The sequence below is a fragment of the Choloepus didactylus genome, chromosome 4 (genome assembly GCF_015220235.1).
Source record: "Choloepus didactylus isolate mChoDid1 chromosome 4, mChoDid1.pri, whole genome shotgun sequence".
NCBI lineage: Eukaryota > Metazoa > Chordata > Mammalia > Pilosa > Megalonychidae > Choloepus > Choloepus didactylus.
Genome location: NC_051310.1, coordinates 128,693,611 through 128,713,810, shown reverse-complemented (window position 1 = coordinate 128,713,810; position 20,200 = coordinate 128,693,611). Strand labels below are relative to the sequence as shown.

Below are 20,200 nucleotides of genomic sequence, written 5' to 3'. Positions count from 1 at the left end.
CAGTATTACAGAAAGCAAAATACTATTTAATACAACTTGAAGCTGCTATAAATCTAATCTGGCACCATAACTATACAAATAGTCAAAAGCAAAGGAAAAAGTGTTCAGTATGGTTAATCTGTCCCTATCAGGTCTCTGGTGTCAACTGTAAGTGGTTAAACTTTCTTGAAACCAACAAAATCAGAATCAGCAGTTTAAGAAGATCCCTAGGTGATTGAGATATACATTAAAGCTTCAGAAATACCCATTTAAATTACTTTTAATTGGGTATTCTGTTATAGGCAGTTAAAAACATTGACCAAGTGCCGTTTTTCCAATAAGAAAATACCTTGCCAGAAAGAGTTGTGATTCAGATGTAGAAAGTTTTCAAGAGACTGTTACTCTCACCCTACAGCCAAAACAAACAGAATAAGCTGCATAATCTTGGTTTCTTTAAACCTTTAAGAGAGCCTGAAAACCTGAAATGACTCCAGACACTAACAAGCCCTTAATAAGAGAGATGATTTACTACTCTTCTCACTCCTCACTGAAATGGAGGGAGAAGAAGGAAATCACTGTAGAAGGGAATAAGGAGAAACCAGCATAAGTTTTAAAAAACTTTTAATGACTTTGTGTATAGGCTGGCATGATAGATTAGAATCCAGAGATGCCCTAGACCAGTGCTGTATGTTAGAACTTTCTGTGATGATGGAAATGTTCTGTATCTATACTGACCAGAATGGTAGCTACTAGCCAAAAGTCTTTCTCGAGCACTTGAAATGTGGCTAGTGTGACTAAGGAATTGAATTTTTAATTTTAATTAATTTAAATTTAAGTAGCCACATGTGACTATTGGCTATCATATTGGACAGTGCAGCCTTAGAGAGAAAGAGTCTGTAGTAATCCCCAGCTCTTTCCTTCAGGTCTTCACTGAGGGCCAGAGATTGTATCCCAAGAACAGGGACAGGGAAGAGGAGATAAAAGAAATCCCCAAGGTATATGCTTTCTGCTGGAGAAGACTGAGGGAGAGGCAGGAGAGCTGAGAGAAAACCCTTCTGGGCAATCCACACCTTCAGAGTGTAGAGCAGACAGACAAAATTGGATTAGCAGGACTGAAAGAGACCTTCCAAGGCATAAAAAAAGCAGGATAGGGGAAGAGATCGGAGAACAAAGAGAACTCCCCAGTGCCCAGAAAATTAGCAGCTGGGGTGGTAAATAAGGAAAAAATCTCATGGCTCAAACTGCGAGGAGCTCAACAGATTTCCAGAACTTCACCAGGGTTCCAGTACCACACGTTGCTTAAGGGAATGTCCTGAGTCTCTCTTCAAAATGTTTGAAGCCAATGGTGAGCTGAATCAAACTACAGTTGCAACAAAGCCCATACCCAGCTTGACTGTAGAACATACTGACTTGGCCCAGAGTCAGTGCTTTTTTTCTGGAAATAAATATCATTTATTCTTTACATTACGTTTTTATTTTACTATGTCATTGTTCTTTACTTTTATAACAAAATGCCTGGCACACAGACACAGATCTCAAGACACGTGAAAGCAAGAAAATGTAACCCATTGTCAAGAAAGAAAATGGTCAATAGAAGACCTAGAGATAACCCAGAAATAGGTGCTGTCAGCCACGGACTTTAAAATAACAATGATAAAAATGTCAAAAGATCTAATGGAAAAGGTGCACAGTATGTGTGAAGAGATGGGGAATTCCAGCAGAGATGTAGAAACTATGAAAAAAGGAAAAAGAGAACCAAGTGGAAATGCTAAAGATAAAAAATAAAGTATCAGAAATTAAGATCCTTTATATGGGCTTAACTGAAAATAATCTGACCTGTCTGACCAGCCTTGGGCAGATTATTTGGAGCGGTATTGTGGAAGGATTCCATATGGTTATACTGAATTATATTTACCTTGAACAAGAAGCACACAACACTCACCGAACTGACTATAAGCCCACAAACATTTCCTTTGATAAAACACTTCTTAGATTCCTAAGCACATATTCTTACATTTCCCTGGTAGTTTCTTGATAGAAAAGAAAATAATTAGCCCTTCTTTAAATTCATCCATAATACTTCTTAGATAATTGAGTTTGAATGTTCACCTCTTGGGAGAGAAACTGGTGGTAGTCTTGGTAACCCATGTCATGACTATGAGTGAGTACGTCTTATTTGGTCAGCTTTTGCTGTAATTATCTTTATCATTTTCCATTCTCTTCATATTTTCAATCTTGTTTTGAACACATGGTAATAAATACTGATTTTCATGTAATAAAGATTTCAAGTTTCTAGAGTGACCAGGTTCTTAAAAGGTGACCTTGTTAGTACCCACTGAGGCTTACAGGTACAGTAATCAACTTTCAGACAGAAATTGCTTTGCAATTAGAATTTGAATTTCTGTAATCTTAATTGCCTGCCTTCCCCAAAGTGACTGTTACAGTTTGTTGCCTAAGAATAAAAACTTGAATTATTTTTTATCTTTTAAAAGTTTTATTGATTTTTGTTTTTCCTTCATTTGTTCATTCTTTGATTCAATATTTGAAGAGTAACTCATAATTACTCCAAGAAGAACCTATTTTTATTTCCACGGCTAGTAAAATTTCTCAATTTTTTTTCTTTTCCACTGGTACAGCCAAAGTACTTTCCTTGGAAACTTAGAAATGTGTATCAAAGATAAAACAGAATTACTGTAGAAATTAATTTTGACTTCTGCTTTCAGCTTCTGTCACACATACTTTTAATAATTTTTTTAGAAGGCTAAAGTAGTAATTAGTTAATAGCAATAGTAATTTTTTAGTGGAATTAACAAACTGCTTTATTTTACAGGGAAAATATTTATCCCTAAACAGAAACCTGTACAGACTTTTACAGAAGAAAAGATCTCTCTTGATCCAGAATTAGAAGAAGCTCTGACGAGTGCTTCTGATACAGAATTGTGTGATCTTGCAGGTATCTCCTAAAACAAATTTGTGTGTGTGTGCATGCGCATGTTCTATGACACGTATATATGCATTACAAAAAATGCTTGCTTTGCCTTGCAAAGTGCTATTGAATCAGTACCACATAGGCCCTGTTTTCTATACTATAAATCTAACATAAAAGATTTCATTTCTTTAAATTCTCTAAATAGTGAAATTTTTATATAATTCATAGTACTGTTTAACATCCTGTCCCATGTTACCTATATTTGAAAGTCTTTATAACTACCTTTCATCTTCTGGTGCTTAGCTAGAAGCTGTCCCATCTGAGCACTGGAAAAGAATCTTCAGGGTCAACTGCTACCCCGTTTTATCCAAAGGCCAAGGGATGTGTAACTGGAAAGTAAATGACATTCAATCTTGAGTCATACTCAACAGCTTCCCAGCTTTTCTGAAGTGTATATAGAACACTCCAAACCTCCTGATTATTTTTATCATTGCCGATTTCTTATATGGGCCATTATCTCATTTCCATAAATGGAAAAATTCTATATCAAATACTTGAAGAACTAACATATTTGAAAGTGGAAGTGATTTTTCTTTGAGAAGGACCCTGGAAAGGGATGCGTCAAAGCATGGTACCACAGCAGAGCAAGTTTCTTATTCCTTGGGGGCCTGAAAACCGATAGGTGTAAATGGTACATTAATCAGACGGGAATGGCCAAGAGGCTTCATTTGTGCAAAAAGGCATCCAAAACAAAAAACACATGTATTTTCCCTTCAAAGTGTCATTTTTGAGGGGTGCAACTTAATCATAAATATAGCTTAACTACATTTAGTATTCTAGTCTTAGCTGGAATGTAATTATAAATTAATGGTATGAAATTGAGCAAATGTAAAAACAGTGAAACTGCCTTTTATCACATTATGTTTCTAGAAATTTTGTGAGAAGGATGAACAGCAAAAATATATCATTTTAGTTTTCTTTCTTAGCCACCAGATGGAGCTAAGCATAGATTTACGCTGATAGTTAGGCTGGCTCTGGCTAAGTGTCTGATTTCAGAAATGTGGGAGAAAATAACAAGTATATTGATGAGCAAGAGATTGTCAGTGATTTTTAATCACTTTGTCTCCATTCTTTGCTGCAGGAGTTTGAAAATCTGTATTTAATTTAGTAGGAAATATCCAGAGGATGTTAAAATCATTGATAGAGGTTTTGGGTTATAAAATTAATTCTTCATGTTTAAAACATGAGAAAAAAATAATTTTATTTTTCCATATTTACAGCTATTCTTGGGATGCACAATTTGATAACAAATTCCCAATTCTGTAATATAGTGGGAAGCAGTAATGATGTCAACCAAGAACATTTTTCAAGTGAGTACTCAAAATGCTTTGTGAATTCCTATCCTTGTTAAATATATTTTATTTTCTCCATGTATCAGCATTGGGGTTTACATATCTAATGTTATGTATATGTTCTTTAAACCTAAGATTCCCGTTTGTTATTTACATTAAAAGCCATTGGAAATAGAATATTAAATATTTTATGCTTAATGTGTCAGCAAATGTAATAGGAGCCACCCTCACCTCACTAAATGCAAATGATAAACTACATAAAAGCTAATCAAACTTGTTTTTTGTTGACATTTTATTATCAAAGTTACTGATTTTCAAGAAATTCACAAAAATACTGACAAAGAAACTACATTATAAAATCAGTTGCAGGATAAATCACAAAACTATTCAACCCCTAAACTTTTAGTCTGCTGTGAAGTATTAAATAGCCTAAAGCAATGCTTTTTTAAAAATTCATTTATTGGGTGTTTTTAAATTAATAAAAGTAATATTTGCATGTCTGATACATTTCAATAAAACAGCTGTGCATAAGGTAAGAGATAAAAATGTTTCTTTTCACAGCCAGCATGCCTTCTATGCTCCCCCTCATCCCTAATTGTTAACAGTTTGGTGTATATCCTTCTTGACTTTGTACTGTGTTCATTATACAAAATTACATATGTGTACATCTTACATATGCATAGTCATTAGTTTTTTTTTTTTTTTAATGGGATCATACTGTAAATGTTTTTTGCAACTTAACTTTTTTCAATAATAATACTATTGGCTAACTAACCTCAGTGTCACAAAGTGGTAAGGATTTTAACCCATGCTGTATAGTATATCACTTAATATATTATGTCTCCTAGTTAGTATATATAGATCTATGCAATCAAAACATATGTATAACATTCCATTTTATGAATGTTCTATAATTTAGCCATTCCCCCTATTTTTAAACTTAATTGTAGAGATGTTCAAACATACATAAAAGAAGAGAGAATACTTTGTATTATTTTACCCATAAATATGGCTGTATGTGTCGCTCTTAAGTAGGTGCTTTTCTTTTAGTATAACCACAATGCCATTACTAAACTTAGAAATTAATAATTCCTTCATATTATATAATACCCAGTTCATGTTCAGATTTTCTCTATTCTCTCAGGCATGTCATTTCATGTCAAATAAGGATCCAAACAAGAGCCAGGAATTTCATTTGGTTGTCTTTGCAGTTTCTCTTAATTGTTAACAGTTTCCCTTCTCTATCTCTTCCCCCTTTTTTTCATGCCATTTATTTCTTGAAGAAACTGGGTTATTTGTCATGAAGAACTTCCCACTTTGTGGATTTGGCTGATTGCAACTTCATGTTGTCATTTTACATGTTTCTCTATCTTCCATATTTCCATAAACTGTTAGTTCTAGAGTTTTATCAGATTCAGGTGCAGTTTTTTGATGAGAGTGTTTCATAGATGGTGCTATGATTGAATCACATTAGGAGGCATATAAAGTCTGCTATATATATATATAAAGCATATAATTGTGGTTCGTATTTCAGTCATTTCATCTTTGAGTGATGAAGACTGATCAATGGCTACAAGTGTTGGCAGCCTGCTCTATCCATTATAATATTCCCGATCAACTTTGAACCTAATGGTTTCAAGCACCCCATTTACTAGATCCATTATTTCATTATGGGACAAGACTTTTAATACACACATTCTGAGGAGTGGGAAAACGAATATTCTGATGTTATAACATTTAGAATTGGGGAAGAACTAATCCAATTTTTCATTCAGTGAGGAAGCTCTTATCTGGCTCCTTTGATCTTCCATCTCAAGGAAGACTTTCTTGCTAAACTTAAGTGGAAGGGAGCCTGCTCTTTCCTGGGGAAGCACCGTCCACTGTTTTAAAAGAGCTCTGTTAGAACAACATGATATTTGTCTCTTCGGCACTATAAATTGGAAAGCAACTAGTGCACCTTCTTTTAATATGCAGTTCTTTAATATCAGTCCTTTCAACTGTGCTTAGGAAAATTATTTTCAAATTTTCTTCTAAGTTGATCTCCTTGAGATGCTGTGTGTGTGAGTGTGTGACTAAGGCATAGTCAAAGAGAACAGGGTACTTTTAGAGGGAATTTACTGAATGAGTAAGCAATGCACCCTGCCTCAAGATGAGCTTTCCTCCTAAAAGCTAGAGGAGGGCAAAAGGGAAGAACTTAGCCAGAGAGTGATCCATCCTAAACCTTTCAGTCTTTTCAGTGTCAGTTGATCTTAACTTTTGGGAGATCATTCACATATTTGAGAATCCAATGCTATATATGTTCTACCCAGAAAATATATACATAAAAGTTTGTCTGTCATATGTGATTCATAGGTCTCTGCACACTCTTCAAAGCATGCCTGTATCTCATTAAAGGGTCCAAGAATTCTGGATCCTCTGTCCTTCAGTTTTTTTAATGCAGTTTTATTGAGATTTATTCACATACCATACATCATCCAAAGTGTACAATCAGTTGTTCACAGTATCATCACATAGGTGTGCATTCATCACCACAGTCAATTTTTTGAACATTTTCATTACTCCAAAAAATAAGAATGAAGAATAAAAATAAAAGTCAAAAAGAACACCCAAAACATCTCATACTCCTTTCCCCCCATTATTCATTTACTTTTTGTCCCCTTTTTTCTACTCATTTGTCCATACACTGCATAAACAGAATGTGAGCCACTAGGTTTTCACAATTACACAGTCACACTGTATAAGCTATATGATAGTCTTCAAGAATCAAGGCCTACTGGATTGCAGTTCAACAGTTTCAAGTATTTCCTTCTAGTATTCCAGTACACTAAAAACTAAAAAGGGATATCTATATAATACATAAGAATAACCTCCAAAATGACCTCTTGATGCCATTTGAGATCTCTTAGCCACTGAAACTTTATTTTGTTTAATTTCACTTCCCCCTTTTGGTCAGAAAGGTTTTCTCAATCCCACGATGCCTGATCTAGGCTCATCCCCAGGAGTCATGTCCCACGTAGCAGGGAGGGCAGTGAGTTTACCTGCTGAGTGGGCTTAGAAACAGGCCACATCTGAACAACAAAAGAGGTTCTCTGGGGGTGACTCTTAGGCACATTATAAGTACGCTTAGCCTCTCCTTTGCAGTAACAGGCTTAATAGAGTCAAGTCCCAAGGTTGAGGACTTGGCCTACTACAATGGTAGTCCCCAGTGCTTGTGAAAACATCAGGAATTCCCCAGGTGGGAAGTTTAATATTTCCACATTTTTCCTCAGGCCCTCAAGGAGGCTTTGCAAATACTTTTTATTCTCTGCCCAAATTACTCTGGGATTTATTGGGGCTTCATGCTAAACTGTACAAACCAACCAGATCTCACCCCCTTTTCATGGTTCCATGTAATTACGGTGTTTGAATAAACCGACCATACAAGTTAAAATATATAGTGTGCTATAGAAAGTATAGATTTTGCACCAAATGAACAGTTCTTCCTTTGGTCTTATACAGAAGTTGAGGTTTTAAAACAGTATCATCCTTTTCCCTTTAGTCTGGTTTACCTTAGTTCTAATCAAGTCCATTTCATTCATATCTCTAATGAAGTCTGATCTCTTCCATCTTTTTTAACATTTGCTATGTGAGTAAAGCTGACATTCATAGCTGCTGACAATCATAGCCAGCTCAGCATCTTAGAATTTAGCGGTAACCATTAAAACTCATGAATAGGTTTGACTGCTCTAAGAGCTTATAATCTAGGAACCTTCACTATAAGCCTTCCCCTGATAACCTTTGGTCTCAGATTCAATTCTCAGAGTTTACACATTATATTTAGTCCATATTAGTGAGGAGTTGTAATGTTTGTCTTTTTGATTCTGGCTTATTTAACTCGACATTCTGTCCTCAAGGTCCATTTACCTAGGTGCATACCTCATGACTTTATTTCGTCTTGTCTCTGCTCAGTATTCCATTGTATGTATACACCACAGTTCACCATTCTGTTTATCAGTCTGTGTACCCTTAGGCCACCTCCATCCATTGCAAATCATGAATATGGCTGCCATAGACACCAGTGTGCGATGTCCACTCATGTCCCTGCTCTCACTTCTTCCAAGTATACACCTAGTAACGGGGTTGCAGGACCATATGGCAACACCAGCATTAGCTTCCTGTGGAACCACCACACTGCCCTCTAGCTGGGCTGCACCATTCTGCTTCCCTACCAACAGGGAATAGGTACATCCCTCTCTCCACATTTTCTCCAGCACTTCTATCCCTCTGTTTATTTTTTAACTTTTTTTTCACACACCATACAGTCCACCCTAAGTAAACAATCAGTGATTCTCAGTATAATCACATAATTACACATTCACTGCCACAATCTATATGAGGTGGACATTTCCATCTCTTCCCCAAAGAGGAAAAGTAGAAAAAAAAGAATAAAAATACAAAAGATAGAAGAAAAATAAAAATAAAATACAATGAAAAGGTCAGACAGCATCACCACCACCAAGAATCTGATATCCCTCCCTTATATTCCCCTCTTGTAGACATTTAGCTTTGGTATATTGCCTTTGTTACAATTAATGTAAGCATCTTACAATGTTACCGTTAACTATAGACTCTAGTTGGCATTGATTTTATTTTTTTCCCCTGTACCATCTGTTTCGGTTTGCTAATGCTGCCGGAATGCAAAACACCAGAAATGGACTGGCTTTTATAAAGGGTGTTTATTTGGTTACACAGTTAACAGTCTTAAGGCCATAAAGTGTCCAAGGTAATGCATCAACAATTGGGCACCTTCAATGGAGGATGGCCAGTGGCGTCCAGAAAACCTCTGTTAGTTGGGAGGGCACGTGGCTGGTGTCTGTTCCATAGTTCTGGTTTCAAAATGGCTTTCTCCCAGGATGTCCCTCTCTCAGCTCCTGTGCATTCTTCAGAGTGTCCCTCGTGGCTGTAGCAAGCTCACTCCTTCTGTCTGAGCTTATATAGTGCTCCAGTAAACGAATCAAGGTCCATGATGAATGGGCGGAGCCACATCACCATGGAAACTATCCAGTTAGAGTCATCACCCACAGTTGGGTGCGTTGCATCTCCATGGAAACACTCAAAGAATTACAGTCTAACCAACACTAATATGTCTGCCCACACAAGATTACATCAAAGATAATGGCGTTTTGGGGGACATAATACATTCAAACTGACACATCATCGAATTTTCAACACCTTGCAATGTTGACATTCATTTGTTCTCCCTCATTTAAATACAGTCTTATATTTGTACATTTAATCACCATCATTGACCACTCAAGGTTTCACTAAGTTATGCTATCCCAGTCTTTGTCTTCTGTCTTTATTTTTGGTGTCATACCTGCCCTTAGCCGCCTTCTTTCAACCATACTCACACTCATCTTTGTTCAGAGTACTTACAGTATTGTGTTACCCTCACAGACTATTATGCTGTCCATTCCATTTCTGAATCTATAGAATCAATCCTGTTGAATCTTCTGTACTCCTTCAGCATCAAATGCCCAATCTCAAACCACTTTCTGTCTCCTGATAACCTGTTCTCAACTCTCAAATTTTGCTCATCAATGTTAGTCCATATCAGTGAGACCATACAGTATCTGTCCTTTTGTTTCTGGCTAATTTCACTCAACGTAATGTTTACTGTCTACCATTTTGTCTTTTAGATTATATGCCTTGTATTATTTTATTTTTATTTTTCCTCTCTCTTTCTTTTTACCCTTACCAATAGTCTTCATTTCTATACTCTTCTCCAAACCTCTCTCTCCTGTCTTTTCCTATCTGCCTGTAGTCCTCTGTTTAGTATTTCTTGTAAAGCAGGTATCTTGTTCACAAACTCTCTGTGTCTGTTTGTCTGAAAATATTTTAAACTTTCCCTCAATTTTGAAGGACAGTTTTGCTGAATATAGAATTCTTGGTTGGCAGTTTTTCTCTTTCCCTGTTTTCTCTTTCAGTATCTTAAATATATCATACCACTGCCTTCTCACCTCCTTGGTATCTACTGAGACATCTGCACATAGTGTTATCAAGCTTCCTTTGTATGTGATGGGTCACTTTTCTCTTGCTGCTTTCAGAATTCTCTCTTTGTCTTTGACGTTTGATAATCAGATTAAATGTCTTGGAGTCAGTCTACTCAGATCTTTTCTGTTTGGGGTATGCTACACTCCTTGCATCTGTAATTTTATGTCTTTCCTAAGAGATAGGAATTTTTCAGTGATTATTTCCTCCATTATTCTTTCTGCCCCCTTTCTCTTCTCTTCTCCTTCTGGGACACCCATGACACACATATTTATGTACTTCATGTTGTCATTCAGTTCCCTGAGGCACTGCTCATATTTTTCCATTCTTTTCCCTATCTGTTCCTTTGTGTGTAGGATTTCAGCTTTCCTGTCCTTCAGTTCATGAATCCTTTCTTCTGCCTTTTCAAATCTCTTGTTGTATGTCTCCATTGTGTTTTTCATCTCTTATATTATGCCTTTCATTCCCATAAGTTCTGCCAATTGTTTTTTCAGACTTTCAAGTTCTTCCTTATGTTCACCCAATGCCTTTTTTATTTCCTTCATTTCTTTTGCCATATCATCCCTCACCTCATTGATTTGATTTTTGAATTGATTTAGGGGATTTGATTAATAATCAGTTGTTTCAATTCTTGTATCTCAGTTGAAGTGTAAGTTTGTTCCTTTGGGCCATATCTTCATCTTTCCTAATGTGACTCGTAATATTATGTTGTCTGGACATCTGGTTTCCTTGATTACCCCAGTCAGATTTTCCTAGACCAGATGGCCCCTGGTCTCAGGAGGAGGTTGTTTTCAGTATCAGGTGTCCCTGAGGGTGAGACCTAGCAGCTTGTCAGAGTTTCCTGTGAGACCTCTAGACTCTGTGTTTTTCCTGTCCAGTCCAGCAGGAGATGCTTGTCGTCCCACAGCTCCCCATGGTGTAAAGAGGTGTGGCCTCTTTAATTCTCAGTGGACCCTGTCCTCGTCAGGGACCGAGGGTGTCAGATGCCAAGCTTAAGTTGTTTCTGGTTTGTTCTTTTTTTCCCTCCAGGCCCTGGGGTCTGAATTCTCTGAGGGAGGGCTGCCACTTGAGCCCCGCCCCTCCTTTTCTTAGGAAAGATACACCCTTTAGGGAGTTGTCTGGTACACTTGAATTCCTCCTTTGTCTTTCTGACTCTCTTAACTCTACCCTTGCCTGGGTCAATGCTGACAATTGAAAATGCCTGGGGCATTCTCTAATGAGCTACTTGGAATGGTAGGAAAAAAAAAGGAAGAAGAGAGAAAGCTCCTTTTCAAAGCCAGTCCCCAACCTCCTCATCTCACTGGTCGACCAGTGTTGGTATCCGGTTGTCTGTGCCCCTTTTCTTGGGACACAGCCATTTTCCAATATTCTGAGCTCAGCCATCACCAAAAGCCTGTTTTTATTTATTTCTTATTTTTTTCCATCAGCCCCACCTCCTCTCTTCTGGGAGCAACCTCAGTTTCCTTTCCTGCTTGCTCCGGGTTTATTTGTGCATATAGCTTGTATTCAGTAGTCCAAATTTGTTAATTAAAACCGTAGTTGGACTACAATCCAGAACCCATGAATCTCGAAGACAGTTGTATAAAAATGTAGCTTATGAGGGGTGACAATGGGATTGGGAAAGCCATAAGGACCACACTCCACTTTGTCTAGTTTATGGATGGATGAGTAGAAAAATAGGGGAAGGAAACAAACAGACAAAGGTACCCAGTGTTTTTTTTTACTCCAATTGCTCTTTTTCACTCTAATTATTATTCTTGTTATTTTTGTGTGTGTGCTAATGAAGGTGCCAGGGATTGATTTGGGTGATGAATGTACCACTATGTAATGGTACTGTAAACAATCGAAAGTACGATTTGTTTTGTATGACTGCGTGGTATGTGAATATATCTCAATAAAAGGAAGATTAAAAAAAAAACAAAAAACCGTAGTTGGAGCCTGGTTGAGTTACTTTCTCGCACTCCAGGTAGCCTGCTTCTTTTTCCCACAGGGAAGTGTTTGCACTCAGCCTCCTGTGCCGATAAGGGTAGGGTGCCAGCTCCGCAGTTTGGGGAGCTTTTCTTATAGTTCCCTGCTGCGATCTCAGCCGTTCCACCTGTTCCAGGCTGATGTACGATGTGTGTCCAGTCACGGATGTCCCCCAACAGTTGTTCCAGTCTATTTACTAGTTGTTCCTGGCTGTTTACTAGTTGCTCTAGAACACTAACTAAATTCCACACCTCTGTATGCCACCATCTTGTCCTTCAGTTTTAAATAAGTGTATTCTGGTCCTGTGTGTGAGTATTTAAGGTAAAGGATTGTGGGGTTGTCCTTCAGTTTTAAATAAGCATATTCTGGTCCTGTGTGAGTATTTAAGGTAAAGGAAGGCAGTAATTTTTGCAATTTTTGTCACAGTGCTTCCTCTCTCTCTCTCTCTCTCCCTCGCCTATATCTACCCTATCTTTTCTTCTTTCTAGTAGTGAATCCCACCCCCACCTTTTCCCATTAAATATTAATCCCCATGGGAGGAAGAGATAATATGTCTGTCTGCTACCCTATTTTTCTCATCAAGGCTATATTTCTATAAGTCAGTGATTCTTATTGCTTTTATGTTCATTACCAGTCAAATCTCAGAGAAAATTATAAGAGACTAGTTTTATCATATTAGAACTTTATCTTGAATATTGCTAAAAATAAATGGGATCATTAACTTTTGCATTCAAATATATTTTAATGGTAAATATATCTTATAATACACCATAAGCCAGTGATAATGTTCATTTGTTAACATATTTGAGGGCTGATCATTGTAAACAAATTAAATGTTGATAATTTTTGGGGTGTTTTAAGTATATGTCAGCACCTAAAGGATCTTTAAGGAATTGTGGGGAAGGAACTTTTAAACCAATTCCATTGACTATGTTTGTGTGTGTGTGTGTACGTGTTTACCAGGTTAATAGATGCATCCTCTGTAATAGTATCATCCAGTGAGACTCTTGCTCTTTTTATTTCACAGATGTGGTAAAAGGTGAAAAGATTCTTCCAGTATGTGATGAGCCACCAAACCCAACCAATGTTGAAGATAGTTTAAAGAGAATTAAAGAAAATGATGCTCGCCTTGTTGAAGTTAATTTGAATAATATAAAGGTAAACATGTTAGACAAACAATAAAATGATTTTATAATGAGTCAAATGAATCTAGGATGAGAGTCACACAGTTTTGATATATTATTTTCTAACTTGCTTCTTAAAGAGTATATTATATAAAAAGGAAAACTTGACAGATTGTGAGTAGAGTAAATCTCTAGCTTTCAAAGTACTGCCCACTTCTAAGAATATTTAATCTTTTAGATTTTTTTTTAATCAGGTTTCTTAAGGTATAATTTATATGCAGTAAAATTCAATCTTTTTAGTGTACAGTTCTATGGTTTTGACAAACGCATGCAGTTGTATAACCACCACATAATCAAGAACATGTCTGTTACCCCCCCAAAATTCTTTCTTACCTCTTTGTGGTCATCCTCTCTCCCCATCTCCCATTCTTGACAACCACTTATCTTTTTCTTTCCTATTGTTTTGCCTTCCCCAGAATGTGAGATAAATGGAAGCATACAGTATAGTCTTTTGACTACATACTTCACAAATTCACAAAGCATAATATATTTGAGATTCATTCATGTTATTGCATGTATCAGTAATTTGTTCCTTTCTATTGATGTGTAATGTTTCAGTTTGCTAAAGCTGCCAGAACGCAATATACCAGAAATGGGTTGGCTTTTACAGTGGGGATTTATCAGCTAACAAATTTCTAGTCCTAAGGCTGCGAAAATGTCCAAATTAAGATATCAATAGGACAGTACCTTCTTTGGCGAAAGGCTGCCGGCATCTGGGACACCTCAGGCACATGGGAAGGCACATGGCCAGCGTCTGCTGGCCCTTCTCTCCTGGGTTTTGCTGCTTTCAGCTTCTGACCTCAGTGGCTTCCTCTCTGAGCTTCTGTGGGTGTGTCCTTGTCTCAGCTTCTCTGGGGCTTCTCTGAGCTCTTATCTTCTCATAGAGGACTCCAGTAAAAGGATTAAGACCCACCTTGAATGGGTTGGTCCCATCTCAATTGAAATAACCTAACCAAATTGTCCCACCTACAATAGGTCTGCACCCACAGGAATAGATTAAAAGAAAATGGTCTTTTCTAGGGTACATAACAGCTTCAAACCAACACATTCTACCCTCTGGACCCCAAAAAGACACGTTCTTTCCATATGCAAAATACAGTCATTCCATCACAATATCACAAAAGGCTTAAATAATTTCCTGCAGGGCATATTTCTTTCGATTTCCAGGTCTGAAAGTCATCTATAGGATGACATTTTATCCTTGGGGCTTGAGAGAGGGGCAGCCTCACCCTATCCAAGGGCTTATACAGTGGCCCTGCTCTCTCCAGACACTGGGGTGAGGGCTTCAACATCTCCAAGCACTGGGGAAACAGCCATGCTCTCTACTCCACCCTCTTCAAGCAGCATCAGGGTGGCAGCTGAACTCTAGGCCCTACCCTTCTCAAACATCAGGGTGGCAGCCGGACCTTCCCCAATCTCCACGGCACTGGCTCAACCCCTTCAGAACAGTGGGATGGTGTCAGGCTCTTGCCAGTCTCTGGGAGTGTGCTCCACCCTCTCTGAAGCCTGGGGCAGCAACACTCTTCCTGAACAATGGAGCAGCCGAGCTCTCCTCAATCCCCCAGGCTTCTGAGAACTCTGGCAAGACAGCTCTCTTCCTGAGCACTTCCTAAGTGACAGGGAGGAAGGCCTGCCAAACTCTGGGGCAAACTTACCGTTTCCATATGCATGTACGGTTCTACTCTCCTGGTCTGAGGTTTCTTGGCTACAGACCTTGGCTTCCATGGTTGCACCTTTGAAGTCATTTTTCCTTCAATCTGTCCCTTTTCTGACCCTTTTAGTCCAGGCTGGCAGTCTTTCCATTCATACATATCTCACAAAAAACTTGTTGGTTTCACATGCATCACACAGGCATCCCAACTGTCAGACAACAGGACTTTCCACAGATCCTTTTTGGATAGCTGTATTTCCAATCTTGACTTGTACTGAAATGGCTGGCTAGTTCCATGTTTCATTAAATCCTCACATGGGACACTGTTCTCTGGGGACTTGTTTTCTGAAAACAGAATTTTACAAACTAGCAATTTCTGGTGTCTTTGTGCCCAGAAGTTCAGTTCTCAGCTTATCCCTTTCCTTTTGGATTTTACTATAAGCTGCAAAGAGACGCCAGGATGAACTTTCCACATTTAATTTGGAAATCTCTTCATGTAGTATTCCACTATATCAATATGCCACAGTTTGTTTATCCATTCACCAGTTGATAGACATTTGGGTTGCTTCCAGTTCAGGGCAATTATGAATAAAGCCACTATGAATATTCAGATACAGATTTTGTGTGAACATAGGTTTTCATTTATCTTGAGTAAACACCTAGAAGTGGACTTGCTGGGGTCTTACTAGGTTTTAAACAATGCTTTCCTTGGAATAAGAAAAGGCAAAATTAGTTAAGAGGGCTTAGGGGTAATTAATTACCAGTGAGTAAAATCAAATTATCTCTTGGGTGTCAGTCATTGTGTAATAGCTTCATTACAAATTCCTCATTTTAAATCTTGATTCATCTGAATTGGGAGGTGTTGCATCTGGAAATAACAAAACCTAGGGACTCATGTGCAGGGCCAGACTTTTGTGCTCCTTTAGTGGATGTTCTTTCCTAAAACTGGTGAAAGCTACTAATGTCCTTAATTGATCACTAATATTAATTTTTAAAAGATCAGTTCCTGTGTATTTCTGTCTCTAAATCAACAGTAATAATCTGAAAATGACCATGCTACAGGGTTCTATAGTCTTGAGTATTAAAAGGAGAAATTAATGCCTTCTATAACTTTACTTCTCTTTCCTTCTATATCTTTCCTCATTTCAGGTAGTATAGGGCTAATCTCTCTCTTAATACCTTGTAGTTTATACTAAGTGTTTTCATTTCCTAGGCTGCTTAAAGCAGATACCATGAAATGAATTGGCTTAAAAAATGGGAATTTATTAGCTTACAGTTTCAAGGCCAAGAAAATCAAGGTGATACTTTCTTCCTGAAGACTGGCTGCCAGCAATCCTTGGCTCCTCTGCCACATGGAAAGGCACTGGTGGCATCTGCTTGTCTTTCTTCTCTTCCACATTTTGTTGCTTTCACCGTCTTGTTCCCATGGTGTGTGCACTCAGTGTGCATTCTCTCCCCCCCCCCCCATTCCACTTAAAAAGGATCCAGTAATAAGATTGATCCCATCTTGAATGAGGTGGGTCACACCCTTAACTGATGTAGCCCCATCAAAAGATCCTACTTAGACTGGGTTTAAACCCACAGGAATGTGTTAGATTTAAGAACCTATTTTTCTGAGATAGATACAGCTTCAAACCACCACACTAACCAAAGATGTACGTCATCTGCCTCAGGGATCATATTCTTTAGAGGTGGGCTCCCGCATTTCTCTCCTTGGAGAAAAGTGGATCCACTTTGAATCATCAAGGATTGGCTTCTTAAAATGTAAATAATTAAAGGCAGAATAGTGAGAGTTTCTTTAGCCTAAGTGCAAGAGAAATGGTCTTATGTGCTCTGCTTTGGGGTGGTCTTATGTGCTCTGCTTTGGGGCAGCAGACAGTTTGTGCACTTGCTCCACAGTAGAGAAGTCAAATAGACATGGAGAATGCTAGGTTGTTGGTTTTTTTTTTCAATTGTGGACTAGTGTTTTGTGTAATTTCTGAGTACATCTGATGGCAAAAAAGGTAAGTACAAATATATTTGATTATAGTATGGACTGAATTTCCTGAAAACTAAAATGTAATGATGTTTCCCATTATTGTCTTTCAAGAATATCCCAATTCCAACCCTAAAAGATTTTGCGAAGGCTTTGGAAACCAACACACATGTGAAATATTTCAGTCTTGCAGCTACCCGGAGCAATGACCCCATTGCTGTTGTAAGTAAGCCACATTTGGTAATATCGAACTTATGACATACATGGGGTAAATTACAGTGGTAATTAAACTGATTTATGAACCAGACTCACTCCCTGGTGTTTACTTGGTATTACTATTAGGTAACACATTATTTACAACCTTTTTATGTCTTTTTTCCTGTATTTCCTTCCTATGAATTTTTTAAACATAAATAGTGCCATGTAATATGTGCTATTCTGTGACTTGATTTTTCACTTACCTTAGAGATCTTTTCATAGCAGCACATAAAGATCTACTCCATGTTTTTAACTATTGTAAAGGGTTCCATTTGGTGTTGGTTCTTTGGTGTTGGATTTTTGTTAACTGTTTTTTCTATGTCTTTTTGAAGTGATCATGTGGTTTTTGGCCTTTATTCTAAGAATATGGTATATTTCATTGATTGATTTTTGTATATTAAACCAACTTTGTGTTCCTGGGAGAAATCCCACTTGGTCATGTTATGAACCTCTTTCTTCACTTGGCTTGGAGGACATCACTCCTCTGGTTCTCCTGCCTCACTGGACATTCTTTCTCAGGTTCCTATGCTAGTTTCTCTTCATCTCCCCAACCTCTTAATATTAGAATGGCCCAGGGCTCAGTCCTAGGCCCCCTTCTTTGCTATCTATACTCACTCCCTAGGTATTCTTATTCTGTTTCATTGCTATATCATCTGTGTATGCTGACGACTCCCAAGGTTGTTATCTGCAGCTCATACCTCTCCCCTGAACTCCATTCTCATATTCTACTTAGCATACTCTTATCCTACTTAAACAGTTTTACTTGGATGTCTAATGACATCTCAAGTCTAAGTCCCAAACTAAACTCCTGACTTCCTCTTCATACCTGCTTATCTCACTCTCTTTCCTGTCTCACTAAATGGCAGTTTCATTCTTTCATTTGCTCAGGCCAAAAAATAAAATAATTGTGTCATCCTTGATTTCCCTTTCTCACAAGATAAACATATCCAGCTGTGTCTTTAAAATATTTCTAGACTCCAACCACGTCTCACCATTTTCACAACTACCAGCCTTATCGAAACCATCCTCTCATCTGGATTATTACAATAGCTTCTTAATTGAGGTGCCTGCTTCCATCTTACCCACCCCAAAGTCAATTCTTTACCCAGCATCAAGTGATATTTTTTATAACTTAAGTCAAATATGTCATCCCTGTATTCAGAGCCCTCCAGCAGCTTCCCATCTCTCAAAGAGTAAAAGTCAAAATTATTTCAGTGGCCTTAAGGTCTTACATGAACAGATTTCATAGCCTATTATTTGCTTTCTCTTTCATTCTACTCTAACCATACAGAGTTCTTGGTCTTCCTTCTGCCTAAAGCTTTTTCCTTTAGGATATTCCACACAGTTTCACTTCATCACTTTACTCAAGTCTTTGCTCAAATGTCACCACCTCTACTCCCGGTACTCCCCATCTACCGTACTTTGCCACCTCTACTCCCGATACTCCCTATCTACCCTACTTTGCCTGTTTTTCCTTCTATAGCCCTTTTTACCATATGACATTACATTTTGTTTACTTCCTTATTATCTCCCCCCACCCCCAGTAACTTCCATCCAGAAGGGACTTGTATGTTTTATTTCTGGATCTCCAGAACAGTACGTAAAAAGTAAGAGACAAAAGAGACAATTGGGAATATCTGAATTAATGTATGTACAAATAGATGGATAAGGGATTTGTTCCAGATCATATTGCTAGTTATGGCTAACAGAAAGTACCGGTTTATAGATGTCTACCCCAGGCTCTATCTCGTATCCCTGCCCCCTATTGCCTTTTCTTAACTTTAGCTTGATCAAACCCATATTTTCTGACCCTTATAAAAGGGCTGTTTTACTCTCACACACTCAGATTCTTCTCTTTCTGTCTCTACCCGCCCTCTCACCTCTCTCCCCTCATTCTCACTTGTAGATTTCTGTTAATTAATCACTATGGTTTTTATTATACACTGGATTGAATGCCTAGCACTGTACGAGAACTTGTGAGAAACATAATAGAAGCAAATTGAAGACTTGTCATTCCTTGAGGAATTTAACATTTAGGTAGGCCCTTCTTTATAGCTTTTGGGCTCATCCAGTTCTAATTCTTCAGAATTTTTTCCTGGCCTTCTGCTAAGGCATTACTTTTGGTTACTGCCTTGGAAATTAGTCCATAGTTTACCCCCATTTTAAGCTTTGCAGTTACCTTGCTAGAGCCAGGACCCAAGTAAGGAAAGATGTTCCAAAGAGATGATGAAGTTAGTCCTACACAGAAACTTACAGGAAATATGAGAGACACAGGAGAGAGAAGCATGGGTAGGGAATGAATGAACATAAGGATGTGAATAGGAGTAGAGAATGTCAACAGGGAGTTGCATGTGACAAATAAATCTAGATTATGATAGCATGCATGTGAAAAGTAGATATATGTGAGACAAATGGGGTAATCTGTCAAGCTAAAACAATCTGATGAGAAACAGGCAAATATGTTAATTGGTATAAATTCATATATTTGCTTATGGTATATTCATTATGTAACAGGTGTTATGAAATTTTAATTTCCAAATATTTTTTTCAATTTCTAGGCTTTTGCAGATATGCTGAAAGTGAACAAAACTTTGAAGAGTTTAAATGTAGAGTCCAACTTTATTACAGGAGCTGGGATTCTAGCACTGATTGATGCTTTAAGAGATAATGAAACCCTGGCAGAGCTCAAGATCGACAATCAGGTCAGTGCTGTACAACAATAGCTTTGAGGAAGCTACAGTCGCGCTGCTGTGAAGGGTTTGGGGACTTAGGAGGTGGGTGGGAGGAGAGCCTTCAAGGAGCCCTTTGGGAAGGTAGTGGGCTGAAAGGGAATGAGAATATTTGGGGCATATGTAATACTAACTTGATGCATTT

General features: G+C 37.9%; 1 protein-coding gene across 2 annotated transcripts in view; it reads left to right on the top strand.

The window, feature by feature from the left end:
• The window catches only part of TMOD3 (tropomodulin 3), a 143,098-nt gene that overhangs the window by 113,423 nt on the left and 9,475 nt on the right, over nt 1-20,200 (top strand). For both annotated transcript variants that reach the window (XM_037833965.1, XM_037833964.1), the window contains exons 4-8: nt 2,810-2,932; nt 4,189-4,278; nt 13,286-13,416; nt 17,183-17,290; nt 19,885-20,028. In XM_037833965.1, coding sequence (XP_037689893.1) covers nt 2,810-2,932; nt 4,189-4,278; nt 13,286-13,416; nt 17,183-17,290; nt 19,885-20,028 — 596 coding nt within the window. The remainder of the gene's footprint in view (nt 1-2,809; nt 2,933-4,188; nt 4,279-13,285; nt 13,417-17,182; nt 17,291-19,884; nt 20,029-20,200) is intronic.